At 43.9% G+C, this 19,478-nt stretch overlaps 1 protein-coding gene across 1 annotated transcript in view; it reads right to left on the minus strand.

Annotated features, from left to right (window-relative positions):
* The window catches only part of sh3rf1 (SH3 domain containing ring finger 1), a 46,753-nt gene extending 28,754 nt beyond the window's left edge, over window positions 1–17,999 (minus strand). The window contains exons 1-2 of the mRNA XM_012861181.3: window positions 17,670–17,999; window positions 15,018–15,523 (exon numbers count right to left, since the gene is read on the minus strand). Coding sequence (XP_012716635.1) covers window positions 15,018–15,398 — 381 coding nt within the window. The 5' untranslated portion in view covers window positions 15,399–15,523; window positions 17,670–17,999. The remainder of the gene's footprint in view (window positions 1–15,017; window positions 15,524–17,669) is intronic.
* Between the last annotated feature and the right edge of the window lie 1,479 nt (window positions 18,000–19,478).

The following is a 19,478-nucleotide window of genomic DNA, read 5'->3' on the forward strand; positions in this document are numbered from 1 at the left end:
TCGGCTGGTCTGACGTGAGAACCAAAAGAACAGAACCCTTTAACTCGGTGCCAGTTCATACACGGGGCCTCGCCGGTCTCTCTCACAGGAACCCGCTCACATTTCAGAGCAGACGGAGCGTGTGAGCAGGCGAAACACAGAAAGCCAGAAAGAACACGAGCAGAGAAACAGTTTGAGATCAAAGAGGGAAAAGAACAGGAGGCAGAGAGAGGAAGTCGGGCTTGAGTTTCTGGACCTTTCAAACTGCAGACAGCAACACACAATTGGTAAGAAGCCCTGACTGATTTGGTGAAGGCCAACAGAGCTAGAACAGAGAGATCCGAGAGCTCAGAGACTGGCACTGGATGATTTGATGCTTGACCGACTCGGATCTAAAACTAAAAGTAAAAAATGGACATTTTTTGATGAGTGAACACTCCATAAGTGAGCACTACCAGCTCAGACTGACAACACTCTTCGGTGTGGAAGTTGTTCCTCTCTAAAGAACACATTTCAGTATTATGGAGGCGATGAAGTTGCCAGAAGCTTCGATATAACAACCTATTTTTATAAAAGGTACGGCGGCTGTCACAACAGGCAGTTTGAAATTAGCGGATAACAGGAAGGGATAAAAATGGAGCATAGTTGCTGTTTTAGCGTTTTCACTCAGGAAGCCTAATGCACTGCACTCGCCATGAGAATGAAGCCAAAATCAGAAAAAAAGGAGCAGCGAGCACAACATTAACACATATAGAGATAATTAGTTGAAAAAAACTCTTATAATTCTTCGACAGCAGATACTCACTGATACAGGTTGTAAAAAAAGGCAATTAACCAGCATTTATGTAATAAAAAAATTAGAATAAAATAAAACAAATCACATCTAATTTATTAGACATGTCCTTACAAATCATGGCTATTTTATACAGCTCACAAAATGATTTCAATCTTGTCTAAAACGTTCCAGATCTAGAGACACTGCATCTTGGTTGTTGAGTAGGGCGACCAACGTCCTGATTTCTGGCGACAGTCCCGTTTTGGAAGCATGTTCGCGGCAAAAGTTGTCGTGTACTTACCCAAAACGACACCTACTGCCAGGATTAGCCCATTTTCTGGGGGAAACCACAGGGAGTACAAACAGGGACTGTTATTAGTAATGCTAACCACACTAATTGTGCTAACTGCAAATATAAGTTGTTAAGGAGTAATAGTTGTTGAAGTGTGCGATGTTACCCCTGTAATCACGTGTTCCTTGTTTCCAAATACGACTAAAATCCTGTTTAACTGCACAGTTCTGTGACAACATTTCTCTCTCTCACATAGACACACACGGTGTCACAACACCATGGAGATATGTAATTATTGATTTAGACAGGCTTTCTTGGGTTAACATCCTCACACGTGGCAGAAAAATCACAGTTTACGTCTTATCTGAAGCTGGAAGTCTGTTATTTCAAACTGCAGTTAGCTACAGTCCTTCTCATAAATTAGTAAAGGGAGATGTGCTATAATTATCTCTTCCTGCAATTATTTAGAGATATTTGACCCATAACTTGAAATATTTCACTGTAGTTGTAGATTTTTAGCATGGCAAAGAAAGACAGCTCTGCAATCTAGGACCAATTTAGGGAGTTCAGTCGTGATTTTAATGAATACATTGTGTTGACCGACTTTCACTTATCCTGATAGTAGAAAAAAGTAGAAAGCAGATAAAGTTGACCAATTGGAATTGGTAAAAAAAAAAAAATGGTAATACCATTCTGCCACAGACACTCTACAATCTCTAATTTATAACATGAATATTAGACTGAGCATAGTAAATCTAAAGAAAAAACAATAATCACTCTCTAGAACCATTTAAATATGTTCGTTTGAAAATAATGAACGTTCCCTTCAACGATTGTCTGATATCAGATAATAATCTCCACATTAGACACATAACACGATTCAATCAGTAATGAGACGGTGAACCCAGGCAAACCCCTAGTTATATAATGAGTAGACCTGATAATCAGGATTGTTTCTGTAAAAGGAGTCTCACGTAGGAAGCTAACTTGTATCCAAGCTACGGAGGGATTAGTTCACAAATGTCACAGTATCTGTGTACTGAGTACTAGTCAATATGAGCTGAATACTAAGCATTTCCTCACATTACTCTCCACTGTGCTTGTGAAAGCTTGCAGTGTCTGCAGGCTTTTGTCCCGCTCAGTCATTCAGGGCGAGCCACCTGCTCCGCTTGGCTGACACCGCTTTACACACACGCTGCAAATTAAGGGAAAAACCCACGATGAAGTGGACGAGAAGCTTGAGAGAACATTTTGTATTAACCCGGTTTCTATACGGGCAGATCATCGGCAGAGAATTCGATTGTATTTGCTGGTTTCAGACATCTCTAAAGGTACACAAGGGAAGGAGATCGACTTAGGCCTGGCAGAGATCCAAGAGGCAAACACTGCATCTTTTCTCCGACTCAAGACGCAGCATTATTTTTCACTCTCCCGACAAACTGTTGGTCCATCTCACTCTTGACTCGGTGCAGAAGTAACACGTAGCTGCAGGTTTTACTCGTTTCTCTACTGTAGACAGAAGTCCTCAGTCATTCCTTATTTTCTACAGAAGGACAAAAACTGCTGGCAATGTTTGCTTCAGGAGAAGAGAAAAAAACTCATGAATGGGATTGGACCATTTGTACTGCAACAGGAATTGAGGGACTTTTATGCCAACTTGCACAGGCCTGGTTTCATCACTCAGCTTTATGGGTGAAGCAGGATATTATATTTTAAATGGCGAGATGAGGAGCGAACAAAAGCAGCAGCATCTGAACAGCACTGTTCAGATGCTGCTGGCTGGCATGTCACCAGTACCTCTGCATTAAACGCCCCCATTCTGTCATCAAAATATTTCTTCTTTGGTGAACTATTTTTACTGCATGTATAGAGACGTATTTTGGGAGGATTATAAAGTGGTACAACAACTTTCTGTTAGAAATGCACCAAGAAACCTGCTGGTGAGGATTCTCGGCTTGATGGACCCCGACCGACAGGACGGAAATTAGGAAAAATCTGCTTTTTCCAACCAGTGAAAGTAACAATATCAGTGCATTATTAACTAGACCGTAGTAATAACTAAAACATTTTCAAGTGGAAGTTGTTACGGAGTGAAGAAGACGCCCTCTTAGCTATTTTCAGTGTCAATAAGAAGTTTAAAAATAAAGGCAGAAGAAGAGCAGAGATGTAAGTATTTATTAATTAAAAGGAAATTGTATTTTGTTGGAAATGTTTTGGAAAGAATTAAGGTAAGAATCTAGTCTCTCCTAGGATGTACAGAGAGACTGCTGCTTACGTAAAGCTAGCCTCGCTAATTCCTAATTTAAGATGCCTAAGACAGTTTAAAATGTCAACTCCGTAACATTTCTTTCTACGTTAAAATAGTTAAATCTAGCTGCTTTTTAAATGAGTCAGTGTCACTTCTGCTACCAGTAAATTTAATTTATGAAAGCTCATGGAAAAAAAAAAATATCGGATAATTTCTTAAAGAGAAATTAGAACCAAATCAACTCTATCAGGAGGTCACAGCTTTACAGAACCACAGACGAGGTGACGTAAATCAGGCCTGTGCATCTCTACTCACGCTGCATAAAATAAAACTTTGATTTATTGTGCTTTCACTAGTCAACCCTTAGACTTTGCACCTGCACAATTCAACCCTGCACATGTGGAGCGTAAAGGATCAAAACAGATCGTCAGCAAAGTACTAAGTTGCAATAAAACGCTGCTGTTAGCTGCATGATCCAACGCCACTGGGATTGCTAGACTAAAAAGAGAGAAAGCCAAGATAGAAAGATGGAAGAGAAAGAAAAGGTGAAAGAGGCCTAAGTGATCTAAATATTTTGAAACAGAATATAACCCGGTCAACATGAATCATGCAGTTCTCTACCATAAAGCAGGGGTAGAAAGGCTCTAAGACTTACTGAAATTTCAAGCTGTTATCTTAATGTGTTGCAACTCCACATTTGTTATTTTTTTTTTTGCGGGTGTACAAAGTTTAATGGGTTCTCATGGGTATAAGTCGGTCTGAGTCATTAAAACAAACAGAACCCTCCTTAAGTGAGGCCGAAGTCATGGAGGACAAGGTGTGAGCAAACGTGGGCTAAAGCTGGACGGGCTGCTGCCAAACGCTGTGATGGGTGTTGGTGTAAACCTCCAGTCAGTGCTTGTGCCAAAACGTGAGCGCACTGACAAAAACCACCCCGCTCTTTTTCAATTTCCCCTTAATAATTCCTCACCGGTCTCTCCTGTCGTCAGCAGGAGAGACCCACAACTGAGCGGTAAGAGAGAAGCGAGGCTGCTGGTGATGGGAAATGTAGATTTCTGCAGGGATAGAAAAAAACTGTATATAAAAATAAAACATAAAAAAAAATCACCATTATTTTTGCTATTCCAAAAAACAGCAATAACTACAAGGGCGTCACTGTAGCCTGATAACATTGTCCAAGACTGTCTAATGGGCAAAAATGTATTTACTATATCACATAGGGCAAAAAACAGATGAATTTATTACATCTGTTTTTCTTAAAATCTAAAGAACTAAATTATTTATATTGTAACAAGTAGTTAATAGTAGCAATACCGTCCATGAGGACATTCAAAGTTCACCGGATGGGTGGCCTTTAAATTTACATGATTGAAGTTTTGTTTTCTCACAACATGAATTAAGGTTTTCTAAAAATAACACTGTGCTTCAATATTTGACCAGTATTTATATACACACCACCTGGATTTAGTTTAAATTTTTTGGTTCTAGACTGATCAAAAACAAACTTTTCTCAAAACAACTTAAACTTTCTGTATCTCAGCCGGTATTTAAACACGTTGTGTTTATGACTGTGTAATATCAAGGAATAATAATAATAATAAAAAAAAAAAAAAAAAACTGCCAAATCCCCAGGCTTAGGGTTAAAAATCTGGTGACAAAAACCTTAAAGCAAGTTCACGAGAGCAGCTGTTTTGAACCTGGACATCATTAAATAGAGTTCATGTGAGCAAAGACAGGACTGGAGAATAAAACAAGATCTATGGCAGGTGATAAATACCAGGGGCCTCATGTACGCAGCATGCGAACGCACAAAAAACCTGCAGCGCAATGTTTTACGCCCAACTTGGCATATACAAAAACATGAACGTGCGTGAAAGTGAGCGGAAATCTATGCACCTTTTTCACCTCCAGTGACAATTTGCACCAGCACGCAAACTCCTAAGTATTAAAACGGACCCAAATAGACTGAAATATAATATTCAGTTTTACCCAATGATTATTCAAGCTGAAGTTCTTTGATGAGCTTGAGCTGGTTTGGGTCAAACCCGCACAAAGAAATGGAATCACATTCGTCGTCATACAATAATGTAACACCTCAATATGATGGAAACAACCTTAATCAGATGGAAACAGTAAAGATTAATCTGCTTTTTTCACATGTAGACGTTAAAGACCATCGGTCTGTGCACTGAGACCCACAAAATCCATGTGAATCATCTAAGGGGGTCTTTTTCAAAGAAAACAAGTCCGGATCAGCAGATTCATTTCTAACAGGCCACGTGTGATGATTCCTAAGGTGGCGACAATCACACACGTCCATAAATAGCTGCGTAATGTAAATGTGGAACGATGGCAGCGTCGGCGCTGCTGGAGGACATCGCGGACAGAAGAATGAGGAGGCGGCGTGTTGACCTGCTTTTCAGTCGGTTCAGATTGCCCAGGGAAATCAGTGTTGAACTGGAGGAACCGCGTTGTCGTCGCCGTTTTAAGCTCCAACGCCGCTGCAGTCTTTGCAACCGGAGCCTTTGAGATGAAGCCGACTGACAGGTCGGGTATTTTGCAGTCATCCCAGAGACTGAACTCATGTTCACAGGTCATTTTTAGCTGACTGGACCCGATCTATAACCAGCACTTGTTAAGGGTGAACTGGAACAACACCTAATACCACCTAAGAAGTGTCAATGCAGAAACTGACTGACAAACAGATTTACTAATAGAATTTTAGTAAAATGATTTTCATAAAATGATTGTATAAAAGCAATATATTCAATACCATCATTTTGTTTTATAAATTTAGAGATGCACTGAGAACTCGGTCGGCTGCCAGAATAAGGCCATTTCCAGCTCAATGGGCTCTCAGATTCTGTTTCCAGTCAGTAAATGCGTCACATTCATGGACCACCCTGCTGTCAACAACACCCTTCAGTGCAGACGTCGAAACTGGTGGGATTATCATAAGATAATTTAGAATTAAGATGTAAAGCAGACGAGAATAAAGTCATCAGAAACGGATTACTGGAATTGCCCTTAAATAAACAGGAAACTGCTCAAAACAGGAGGGAGTAGGGCAAAAATTGGCCACAAATCTCTGAAAAGCTTTCAGGAATCTGAAACATTCCTCATCTCTCTGGGTTGAGAAAGAGGCTATTGGAGCCAGCAGCCAGCGGGCTGCCGCTGACACCTAGATGTCAACATGGGACGACTGTAGAGTATTTGACCAGATGGGCCTAAAAGACAGCAGGATTCTCCACAGTGCATGCCAGAATCGCGGCACACAAACCTGCAACGACTGCGCACCAATTTTGAGCGAAATCAATCAGTTCAGCGTTTCTGAAGAGGCGCTCGGGATCAAACACCAAGGTGAGCCGGGGGGATTAGGTTCAGGCTCAGAGGTCAGAGCGCGGAAAACGACACTCACAGCAAAACACGATTACGCCTCAGGGATCCCGAACGAACACTTAAGATGCCAGCGGTCAAACGGTCCGTGGATGACCAGCTCTGAGCTAACCAATCACAGCAGGGGGTGAAAGGTCAAACCACTCGTTTAAGTCCAGAGTTGAGGAGAAGCTACCTTGGGAGTAATGGGCGGCGGGCATCATGGGACACAGGCTGGAAAACAGCTAACAAAACACCCCAACAATAACCCAACTAACAAACAATCGCTAAACATTTTGGTGCCGACGGATTAAACACAACCCGGTGGACCACACACACACACACACACACACACACACACCCCACTGGCTCCACAGAAAGCTGTTATCAGCCCGCACAGGTGTGATAGGGCTGTGGATAAGAGGGCCATGGGTGTTTCTTTTAAGGCTCCATGCTGAGAGATGGGACATGAATGGAGACAGCAAAGGGGGGAAAGGGGGGGACTGTCAGCAAATGTCTTATTTTGCCTTGAGGACCACCTAGCGTGCAGAGCTAAAAGCACTCAAAAACAAACAAATAAGTCAAATCAAGACATAGTTCACAAGTTTAATCACCGCCGACACGCAGGGAGGCCAGGTTTCCCCCCGACAGGCGGCCAGGTGGCCAGCCCTGCATCTAGCAGGACCTTTGAAACGGGCCCGGAGGCTTTCAGGTGCAGGGGGGGGGGGGGGGGGGGGGGGTGCATCACAGCTTGCGTTACTATAAACACAACTAGCAGGATCCTCGTTCATTTTATCTGGCACTCCCAAATCAAAGAGCGAGCCTGTGGTCAGAGAAGTGGAGGACACATCTGAGGGGGGGGCCACGCCCAGCGCCTGCTGGAGGGGAAGGTGAGCTGGCGGGGCGGGACGAGACCAGACAGGCCCGCTGTTTGGAAAAGAAACAGTGACCTGCGACTGTTCGCGGCATTCCTCCAAGACACTAACACAAAACATCCCCCTCTGTCTGGGGGGAGGAAAAAAAAAAAAAAAAAAGGACAAAAGTCTTTTCCTCTGTACGTCCGGCCTGGAAAGTCTTAAGAGGCTGAAAAGACAAAGACGGGCGCAGAACCCTCATCAGAGGAGCGGCGAAACCCAACAAAGAGAAGACCGTGACGGGCCATTAATCACCGCTGGGTTTTTTTTTTTTTAGTTCTCCTTAGAGATCCGGTAAACATGTACTGTACAAGGAGAAGTGTTATCTCCCAGGGTCAAAGTAAAGCCGTGTTCCTGTTCTCTGTGTCTTTTCCAAGACTACCCACACGGTGACGCACGTGAAGGCTTTGATCGTTATTATGCCACCGTGTTTTCCCACGACACCAGCAAGACGATAGCCTGGGTCCCCATTCAGGTGCAGGTTGTTACTTGTAGCACATGACCCGGCTCAGTACGTCAGGAACCAGGACAAGATCAGGAAAACTACGCTGAGAGACTGCATAGGGTGAGGAGGGATGGTGTGGTAAAGACGGAAGATCTCATTTTATGTCGAATAAAAACTATTTCTTTCCACAATTTTCCCCATGTCTCACATTTCAAAGTTGGCTTTTATTACTTGTGAGCTGCTCGGGCGTACTCACAGTATTTTCAAAGATCGGAGGATGTTTTCCTATATTATCAATTCAACATCTATACAGAGCAACACAAGGACCCCGACACACCTCTTGTCTCTGAAAAAACAAATGGTGCGTATGACACATTTTAATTTAAAAGGGTTAGCAACAACAGGACTCAGATAAAGTGCACATTTTATGAAGCAAAATAAACGTGAAGAAACTAAAAACATTAAACTATGTAAAAAAGGGTCTGTAGAGAACCTGCCTAATGCAGGACCCTATGAAGTTCTTTATTTCCCATTTAAAGCTGGATATCTTCCTGAATTCCAGCTCTTACACTTTTTTACTAAAGAGAATGAAACCATGGAGCAAAAGCATAAAGTTAAAACAATTTATTTAAAACAAAACATTTGATGGAATTCATTTTATAGCTTGTTTTTTTTTAATGATGGAATATCTTTAAAAGGTAAAACAGTAGCATTTGTTGTATAGGTATACTTGAAGGTAAAATTCAATACAATTTTAACAACAACCGACCTAAAAAATGAACTTTTTCATGTATTTTATTAAAGATTCAGCACACAGGACCTAGAAAAAAACTTCAGTGAACGCACATCTCACTTCTACTGAGGATCTTTGCAGAGGGGCTCGCTGAGGTAACCTGTAATTTGGCTTGTAACGTGTTCTTGTAGCTGCAGACAAAACGTACAGAAAGAGATCTTCTTCTGCTTCGTAAGCCAAGTTCCCCCTGGCAACGTGTTATCCTGAAGATCTAAATGCAATTATATCGGCAACCCTTTGCTCACACCGATAGCTTGCAGAACAAATTCTGTTTCGCTTACAGCTTGGAGGGCTGGAAACACCTTAACAATCCCCTTTGTGTCTTTATATAAAGTATGTGAAAATACAGAAATGTAACCAGAGATGGAGACACGCGGGTCGCTTCACGAAGCAGGGTTTTGTTTCCTCGAAATGAAAAGTAAGAAGTAAGAGGAGAACGGGGAGCAGAGCCGACTCTGCGTCTAATAAACTCTAATCCTGATTAGACCCTTAACAGGCTCCAGTCTGGGTTTAGATGACCGGGAGAGATGGCAGACGGCAGACAGAGGGGGAACAAAATGCGTACAGTTCATATCAGTGGCAGTTATGGTTAGTTTCTTTATTAAACCGTTTAAACTTTCTGCTTTAAAGCCGTTACAATGAGACGCCACAGGAAGTACCAGTGGCGTCTCATTTGTACCCGTATAAACAGTACAATCCGATTCTTTTTTCTGTTTTTGAATCCGAATACATTTTAATGTGAAATTTTGTGCATGTAAACATAGCTATTTATCTAATTGTGAATATTCCTGGTTGCAAAACGCATGGCTATCCAGTTATATTGTCAATAACACCTTAATAACCCACATGTGAAACTACTTCCCACCAGAAAGAAGTAACTGATGCTGATATACACCGTTTTAAAGTTTTTCGTTAATAACAGCGTTCCCTTCCTACTCCATGTTCCCATCACACCATTGAAAGCTGCACATTAGCCCACGCCTAGCAGCCCATAAGAGACAATCCAGGTCACAAGCAAATCTGTGTGTCCCCTGTCCAGATGGGACATTGCTGCTGGGTAGACCTCTGCAGGAAGTAGAGAGGAGAAAAGCCCGAGCGCTGCTGGGAGAGTGACGGCCTCTTAAAAACATCCCCGGTGGAAAGGCGGCGTGTGTGCCAGCGTGCGGGCAGCGTGAGGGCGTAATGACGGGCTTCTTCGTGCAGGCTGAGGTCAGGCGACCGGGCACTAGCTGAGACCTCCACAACAATGTGATGTAATCAAAGCGAGCGAGCGTTACTCATCAACCTCAGACATGGGAGGTGCGCAGGAATTTGATTTTGAGCGCTTCACACGGGGGAGGCACGCAAAAACATTTTTCCTCTCAATGCATAAATGCAGAGAGAACGCTCTATAACGTTGGTCCAAAGATAACCAGAGGACCAAAAACATCTGCAATGTCTTGCAAAACAACAGGACGTCCTTTAATCAGCAGCAAATTACACCGAATTACAGCGCGGTGTTTAGAAAACTCCGCCAGGAAGGAGTCTTCAAAGAATTACAGTGAAGTGAAATGAAACTATTGTGTTCTGCTCAGCGCTACAGTTTCCCTATTTAATGTAACCGGTGCAGTAGTTACACTTGATCGATTTGATAAGGGCTAAGCTTTATCTTCCAGAGCAATGACAACATGCTGTTATAACCTTTCAATCTACTGCCAAGGGAGACTGTGATGATTTCTTGAATAGTTTTCAAGAAAACTATCAAGACAAATATGATATAATAAGGCGACCACTTTTACTGGCCTTCATGTCTACAGGCGATGTAAAAGCCGTGTTCCTGTTTAGCATCTCAGACCCTGAGATGCTAAAGCTAACAGATTGCGATGATGGAAGAGGAAAACGTGGGTTTACTTGTAACCACCGTACCGCCATAGTAGGTGTAAAATAAAATGAATAAAATAAATAAATAAATAACTATGTTGGATAAAAGTCTGTGTTAGCAGAGGGATGGTGACCAGATGACATCTACCAAAGGTTATAGAAACAACAGCGTCTCATTGCTCATCAACTGAGCACGGACTGACAGAGCTGGCAGGACGCCATATTCACGTCGGCATAGTTACGGCTCTGAACCTAATCTCCAAGCTCTGGTTGACTGGGAGCTTAATTAAACGATAACAAAAAGCATTTATGGAGGAAGAAGAAAACAAATGCTATTTTTGTGCGAGGGATTATGGGTTCAACTCTCCAGGGAGACACAATGAAACTGAAGACATCCACTCGAAGCTCAAATTCCCTTCCTATTCCCCCAGCTGCCAGTGACCCTTGTCCGCGGGTGACTCGCGACCTCCGACCTTTGACTCCCCCCACAGCTGAACAGGCCTCCCTCACTCTTAACGCAGAAATACCACCAAGTATCTGCTTCCAGGCTGTGCCAACAGAATCCTGTGTTTTATGAGTCAACAAGGGAAGACTGAACCTTTCCCGTAACGGCGCTCCGCTGGAGGCGAGTCCCGCTCCCTCACAGCCGCGCCGCGCTCCAGACGAGCCTTTTGGCTCCTCTCATAAAAGGGATGCCAGAGCGCCGCGTCAAACACGCACACTCTGCCGCCCTGGAGATGAAGAGCGCTGCCTGGGAGAGGTTGCTCTCCGGACATTTGTCCCTTCTGGTCCCGATGCTTTCACTTAACGCTCATCTCCCCCCCCCCAGTCACTCGAGGCCTTCCCTCCGCACCAAATCGCTCTCGGCCGTTCTGCGCGTGTCGGCCAGTCGCAGGGATCAGAGGGAAGCCAGAACAAAACCCTGTTGTGCATCTGTCAGGCAGTCCCCACCGTTCGGCCCTCCCAGCCATTATCTGGCCACAAGAATCGGAGGTGGAGCCTTGCGTTAACAGAGGATAGTACCGTGGAGTAGCCCCAAGCTTTAAAGGGACCCCCCCCAAACCTCCAACCCCAAAAAGGGGACAGATGACGAACAAGAAAGGAATGGGACTGAGGGTGTCACCCGGGAGCAATGAAGCGTTCAATCCCCATGGAGCCCTGGCCAGAGATCAGACCAGACGACCTGCTAGAGCTTTGATCTTTGTCCTTTATGCTCCCTGAACGTCACACCTGCACGGCCACATCTGTCCCCCATCCTTTGGACAGCAGAACAGACTCAGCAGACAACAGCCTACACAAATGTTACACACTCTGTGTAAGACCATCAGATAAAACCTACTAAAAAAAGAAAGAAATAATCACGTTTCTGGTCGTGCCGTGATAAAATGTGGAGCTCAAGGGGCGAGAATAACTTTGCACGGTACTGTAAGAGCTGAAATAATTGGATGGTTTCAAATGAAACCTTCTTTATTTCTAACAATCAGCCTTCCTAGTGTCTGTAGGGGAGGATCCAAAAGGCACAAACAGCTTGGAAAGGAGAACAAATCCTCTGAAGTGATACTTCGGCAAATGAGGCAGGTTCCCCCGGTAGCCATTTACAGAGGCTTCTCTGATCCTCGTACCTGCCTGCATGGCTAGGCAGCTACATTATCAGCGGGCGCACTGACATTCCTCTGATTCTGCAATGGCCCCTGACATCTTTTCATCTACCCAACCCTCCATTCATGGGGACTGGAATGGAGGGGCCCACAGGTATTCTCCCTGCACACATTAGAAGGAATCTGAGAATAATTACAGCCAAACATCGCTCAAGAAATCTGACACCGAGTCAAAATTATTTGTGTACAGTTTAAAAAGAAGGGGCTTTGATGTTAGTTGATTGGGTTTCACACAAAACAGCCTGGACCAGTGAGAAGAAATGTTGCTTTCCTAATTCGATTCAGTGGATTCATGCTGCGGCAATTCCCAAAACACGTCGTCTGAAGGCACTTCACAAAAAAAAAAAAAAGAGCTAGCTAGGGTTTATTCAGTCTAATCGTACAGACAGATATTCCATAATGAAAACGTATCCTAGTTATCAAACAGTGCAGTCAGGTTCAGCTTATTTTATAAATTGGTTTAAACGTCTTCTAAGGAACACCAGCAGATTGCATGGAGTCATTAGCCGCGTTTCCATCCAACCTTTTAAAGTCTCAAAAAGGAAAATGCGAATCCGACGTGTTTCCATCTACTAATTTGTGGCGACTTGACCAGACGATGCAAAGCGTAATGTCGTCATACGTTGACCGATAAACAGGAAGTAGGGGACGCTACTAGCACGGACCGCAGACGAGTAATGGAGTGAGGTTTTATCGGATGTGTGCATCTTTTTTTTCCGTGGACGAGACAAAGAAATACTCGAGTCTCTTCGTCAGTCCGTACGTACCGTTGTTTTCCAGCGTTACGGGAAGACGCGGCGGCAGAAACAGCGGATCAGTCGTGTGAGCTAAATGTTCTCTACGTCAGAACTGCTTCGACAAAAGTGTTTGTCGCTTTGACAAAAGCGCACTTATTGTTTTTCCGAAAAAAGTCAAAAACCACCTCAAGCGAGCGTAAAAACTTTTTAGCCAGATTTAGTGAGTTAATTCGTATTTTGTCGTTTCCATCCACCTTTTCTAATGCGATACTTCAAAATGAGCATTAAAAAAACCTCGATGGAAACGCCACTATTGACTTGCAGCATTCCCTCCTCCTGGATGAGCATGTAATGGACAGAGGCTTGCATTGTGTCACTGACTTTGCAGCAATCCCTCATACTGAGCATGCATGTAGCGACAGTGGAGAGGAAAACTCTCCTAGAACAGGAAGAAACCTCCAGCAGAACCAGGCTTAGTGTGAACGGCCATTTATCCAACTGACTGGGGGTCAGAGAACAGAGCACGCATACACAAAATGAAGACATAAGCACTGATCCAGGGGTACTTTCTACATTAGAAAAACATAAAAGGCAGCAGCAGCTCCTTTAGTGGCTTCATCTAGCAGAGACACACAGCTAAGCAGATAAGCTCTGAGAGTTTTCATGTCTATAGCATGGAAAGATGGAAGTAAGAAGATGATTTACTGTGATTTTTTTCAATTTTGCACCATACCGACATAATCATATCAATAAAAGAGAAAACCATGATTATTTTTGCTACATGTAGAAAGGTGATAAATCCAACATGCAAAACAAAACAACACTGAAAAAGCAATCGTTTTCTGATTTTATCTAGATACACCAATCAGAATGTCAAGGTCAAGTTCCTGTTTTGATGAAGCTCTGAACTGCTAATTTTTATCTTAGATGATTAAATTCGTAGCAGAGGCGACGTCACGCCACGTGTGTCGCAGACCGATTGGCTGTAAATCAGGGCTTCACCACTTCAAAATACAAGCAGACTCATCACAAACCAGTTTAGCGTCTTATTTTAGCAATTAGCATGTTTGTTTACCAAACAGCTGCTTCATTTTGCATTTCCTAGAACATCCACCTCCTTCTCGTAGCTCTGAGGTTTCTCATTTTTTATCCAGACCAGATGGAGGTTAGTCCAAAAGGCTAAAACAGAAAACTCTGCTCAGCCTTCCTGTTACCCTGTGAAAATCTGGCTCTCTCTAGCAGACTGAACGAACTGAGGACGTTGTACAACATACCTGAAACAGCTTCTTACATCTCTGCTCTTCTTCTGACTTTATTTTAAACGTTTTACAGACACAGAAAATCACTAATTTCTGTCTTTTCTCACTCTATAACCACTTTCACACCAAGGAATGCTGTTGTTAGCGCAACGTCAAAGCTTTTGCACATTTACAATTTAACACAGAGTTAAGACCGATCAGGTCAATAGTTCACTGATGCCACAGATATCAGCCCAGGAAAGATCCAACACGTCTAGAAAAGTGATGCCATCTCTCTAAATAGACCTGTGAAGTAAAACGTTGTGGATAGCAGCTCTTTGTAGCCGCCGTGCTAAAACCTGTACTATGATGAATGGATCGCGAGGGAATGAAGTAGTTTAAACCTTCACACTGTCAGCCACTAAAAGGAAGCTAATGACACAGAATCCATGAAAAGTCTGTGCACCGCCGACACAGTAAGTGGAATTATCTGCGGCTAAACTACTGACTGCTCTAAATCTCCGCCTGCGGTGGTGATGGGCCGCTAGTCAACTGACTGGCTTAAAGATCCCCATAATAACCAATAATCCAGACCAAAGATTAGCGGCTCGACATGCTGCTGTTAATCCACACAGAATTTCCCTTGTTTTGTCTCGATTCGGCCCCAACAATGGGGAGGACGAGCCCGGCGGTGCGTACTTACTCGGACAGCGGTGCTCTTAGCCTGAGCGCGCTGGGGCTGCCCCCCCAGGGTGCCCTGCTCCCTCGCCCCGCTTCCGTGCGCCCGGGCCACGGCTCCGGACGTCCCGTTCGCGCAGACTCCTCCGCCGGAGGCAGACACCCGAGGCCGCTGCTTGATGCCGTCCAGAAGGCGCACCAGGAGGATGTTGCTGGGGAGCTCGTCCACGGCGCACTCCACCAGCGTGCGGCACTCCGGGCAGCGCAGCTCGCCGCGCGAGCCCAGGATGCCCTGCAGGCACCGCCGGCAGAAGGTGTGCTGGCATGGAAGGACCTTGGCAGAGGCGTCCAGGCGCTCCAGACATACGGGGCACTCGAGCAGATCCAGCAAAATGGACTCATCCATGCTCCTGTGCGTCGCGCCTCCACCTTCAGAAGAACATCGCGCCGACGAGGTCTTTGTTCAGAAGCGGATCAGGGGGCCGTCACGTCACTGCCATGCCCCGGCTATTGCCATGGCACTCGCATCAGCTGTGGGGGGGGGGGAAGGATGCAAATGAGTCAACTGTGCAGTCAAGAAATAGGTCAGAGCATCTATACAACAGACAGGACATATGGCCGTCAGCCACAAACAAACTGAACAATAAACACATGCAGCCAACTTCTCACTGTCCGTGTGTGCTGAAAGTTCAGCTACAACAAAGCCATGCATTACCGCCCCGTCGTCCTGTCATCATTTTAACTAATCTGATAACAGAGACGGCGTTGACAAGGACCTTTTAACAAGGTCAGCATTCATTTTAGTCATTTAAAACTCCAATATACACATCTGCAATCTGTAGATAAAACTGAACTGCATTTAATAGAATTGTTCACGGAGTCGAAAGAAGACATATGGAAAGTAACGTGTAAGCCTAAACCATAAGAAACCATAAAAAAAATTGTATGCATAATTATCAGTCTGCACCAATTTTGATCATCTCAGAAACGTGTGTGTATATTGTACCAGAAAACCATCTTCTGTGCTGGGTACCAAATTCGGTACTTTTATAGATACCGACAGAATCCTGTCTGTACTACAGAGGACCGCTTCATGTAAAAATCAAACGGTATCATGTTTTGGTACCTAAATGCATCCCTGGGGGTGATTTTCCATGCTGGACGTGAACACAGCATTTCACGTACAGGAGCGTGATGTCAGTAGCCGCTGGTCCCGTCAACAAAGCCAGCGTGGCTGATAGAGAGTCTGGCTGCGCTTTTCAAAATGCACCGCCGATTCAGCTCGCCTCTGTTTGAGGGTAAAGAACAAGACCAGCAGCGGGAACACCATTAATCTGAGGAACCACCTGGTCACAGCTGCCAAATTAGTGAATTTATCGCTATATTTAGTGACTTTTCAGAGCCGTCCAGTGACCTTTTTTCAAAAAAAAGCGACCAGCGAAAGATCTAGCGACTTTCTTCTGTTATTGGTGACTTCCTGTGAAAGCACCAGTCGTTCTGGAGCAGCAGGTGCTGCGGTCAGGTCCTCCTCACTTCTCCATGCCCCGTCTCACAGACAGACGGCTGCTGATGCCTCGTCCTGAAACCCGCCTGCAGTCAGAGCAAACTGAGCCTCCGTTGCCTTACTGCAAATGTGTCCCGCCCCGATTCACAGAGCGGGATAAAACAGGTTTTTAGTATTTCTATTTTCTTCTCTGACACAGCTTGAGTCCCATATTCACCTCGTTCACTCTGTGCCTCTGATAGTGTTTTTTTGGTATAAAAAAAATCACTTTTATGTGCTGTGGATTCAGGCAGTGTAGTAAAACAAATAATCATAAATTATTTAAACAAGTTCCTATTTTGAAATAAATGTGTAAAATTTAAAAAAAATTGAGATTTTGTTAACAAACTAACATTTATGACTACATAAACACACAAAAGTAATGAAAATAGGTATGGTTGAGTACCGGTGTGGGTTCAAATGTTATAGGTACCCATGATTGATGGAAGTATGGCTAAATAGAGGAAATATGGATAAATAAGAAGAATGTATAGACGTATGGATGAAGACAGAAAGGTGGATTTATAGAGCAGGGAATCAAGACCCGGAGTTAATTTTTATAACTCATCCAAAGTTGGATTCCTCCTGAAAAGCTTACACGCCTCAGATCAGATCCCAGACTTGACTAAATTTTTTGCGGGGAGCCGACAGGAAGCTGCCGGAGCTTCATGGCGAACAGGAGCGCAGGAGTGAAGCGCCGTGATTTATCTCCCAGGAGGACAAACAGCGGACTATCAAACCTGCGATCGACACACTGCGCCTGGCCGATGATTAAGGAGCGCAAATAGAGCCAAACCTGCTCCAAGACTGCCACAGAAACACGAATCAGGAGGAGAGACAGAGAAGAAGAAGAAGAAGAAGAAGAAGCCAACATCTCTCACCGCCTTTGGTTATAAACAACCTTAAAGCTTCCCGGAGAGGCAGCAAAACGCTGAAGGGCTCGTAATAAATGCCTCTCAACCCGCCTCGTTTTTTAATAAATTTCACTTTTAGAGAGTTTTTTTCTTCTTCTTCTAACAATTCGCAGTTTGTTTTAAACAGCTTCCGAGGACGGAAGGCAGCTGACACATAAAAAAACAAAAAACAAAAAAAAAAAACACTTCCCAACACTTGGAAGTCCTGAATCGGGCTCACCTCCTCCAGACCAGGACTCCTCCTCGGTTCGCTCCGTTTCTCCCAGTTTCTCCCTTCCTTGCTAGCGAGAAGTTAGCAGCCGAGCGGCGACTGTTTCAGCCACTTCCCAGAGAGCGGCTGGCTGACAAACAGACTGTTTTTTTTTTTTGTTTTTTTTTATTTGGTTGTTTTTTACCGACAGGAGGTTTTCATTCGCGGCGCGCAGAGGCAGGAGGAAGAAACGAGCCCCTGTCAGACGAGAGAGGAGCACGGAGGAGACAAGGGAACTCCTGCCGCACAGCGCGCCATGCTAGTAGTCCTGCTGCTCGGCTGGAGTGTTGCTGCTGCTGGAGGAGCAGGAGGGAGGGGGGATGAGCGCTTCAGGGACGCGTGGGAAATTAGAGGACTGCGCGAACACGCCTTAGCGCTTCCTAGTTTCAAATCAAAATCCCTTCAGATGTAGCATCGTGTCATATAGTTTTACCATATGCCATAGTTTTTTACTATTTATTAAGCTATTTTGTTGCAAACTTCTACCGACTCAAGATAAAAGTTACTGCCAATAAACAAGATTCCGCATGCCTCGTGAAGTGACATCCAATTAGGATCAGAGCGGTACCACATTTGATAACTTTCATTTTGTATTTTTCTTGTTTCCATTTTTATTTACATTTTTTTAAGGAAACCCTAAGGATGTTTCTAAAATCAGAGAGCGAGCAACAAAAATTCTGTACGCCACAAAACGTAGCTCTCTTTCTTAAGCATACTTAAGAAAGTGTTGCTTGCTCGTCATCAATAAGCTCTGCTCCCCCTCTGAACTGTTGCTGCAGTCAGCATGCCTCTTGCACAACCCTCCTGCTTCTTGCTCTCAAAATCCCTGTTGCTCATGGGTAAAACCTTTGCTCTCAGCTCGTTCCTCCAGAGTTAGAGTTACCACTTCATTCTAAGACTAGATATGAAGAAAATCATGATCAAGATTCAAAAAGGCACTGAAGACATTAGCACCAGAAGAGTCGAATCGGAGCACTCATCATGGATTAGTTTAAAAATAAGAGTGAGGACAGTTTTGAAATCCAAAAGTAAGAATAAGAAATTCTGCTTTTAAATAGATAATGTACGCTCTTTGATTTTACAATGTGACAATGTGAATTACAGCGTCAAGAAAAATAGAGATGAAGGTATCTCCAGAAAGAAAGACAGGGGCTCATTAATGCCACGCACCTGTAGTACAGCAGTCATCAGCCCTGTCAATACCAGAAGGAAGATCCCATTGCTTACTTGTCCAAAGTTGTTTGGATGACTTAAAGTAGTATGAACTTACCTCTTGGGACTGAAAAACAAGCTTCAGAATCTAGGCCAAAATCAACCAAAGGACACTCGTCTTACCTCACGTTTACTAATGCTGGCTACCATTGATCCAAATGAAAAGGTTGAACTAGCAGCTTTTTTCTCTGGTTAGCTTTTGAAAATCAATGCATTATTACCAGGATGTGTTTTTAATTACATTTATGTGCCTCCATTTTCATTCTGTAAAGCTATAAACCAAATTGTGTACTGTTAATCCACAGCTAATATGAAAAAGCTACCACAAAACATAACAAAAATGACCCCAAAAAGCTATGCAACACAACTTCCGTTAGAATTAACCACAAAATACATAAGAATAGTTGTCAACACGAGAAGCAAAACAGGGAAACGGTGATGGAGCTACAATTTCCGAGGTGCCCCTGAAGTCGGTGCGTAGTGTTGTAAAAAGGGCGTGAACTACCCTGTCAAAGAGCGACGTCCCTTTCCAGACACAATGGAAAATTACTCGTTTCTCATTTTTAA

This window comes from Fundulus heteroclitus, chromosome 9 (assembly GCF_011125445.2).
Source record: "Fundulus heteroclitus isolate FHET01 chromosome 9, MU-UCD_Fhet_4.1, whole genome shotgun sequence".
Lineage (NCBI taxonomy): Eukaryota > Metazoa > Chordata > Actinopteri > Cyprinodontiformes > Fundulidae > Fundulus > Fundulus heteroclitus.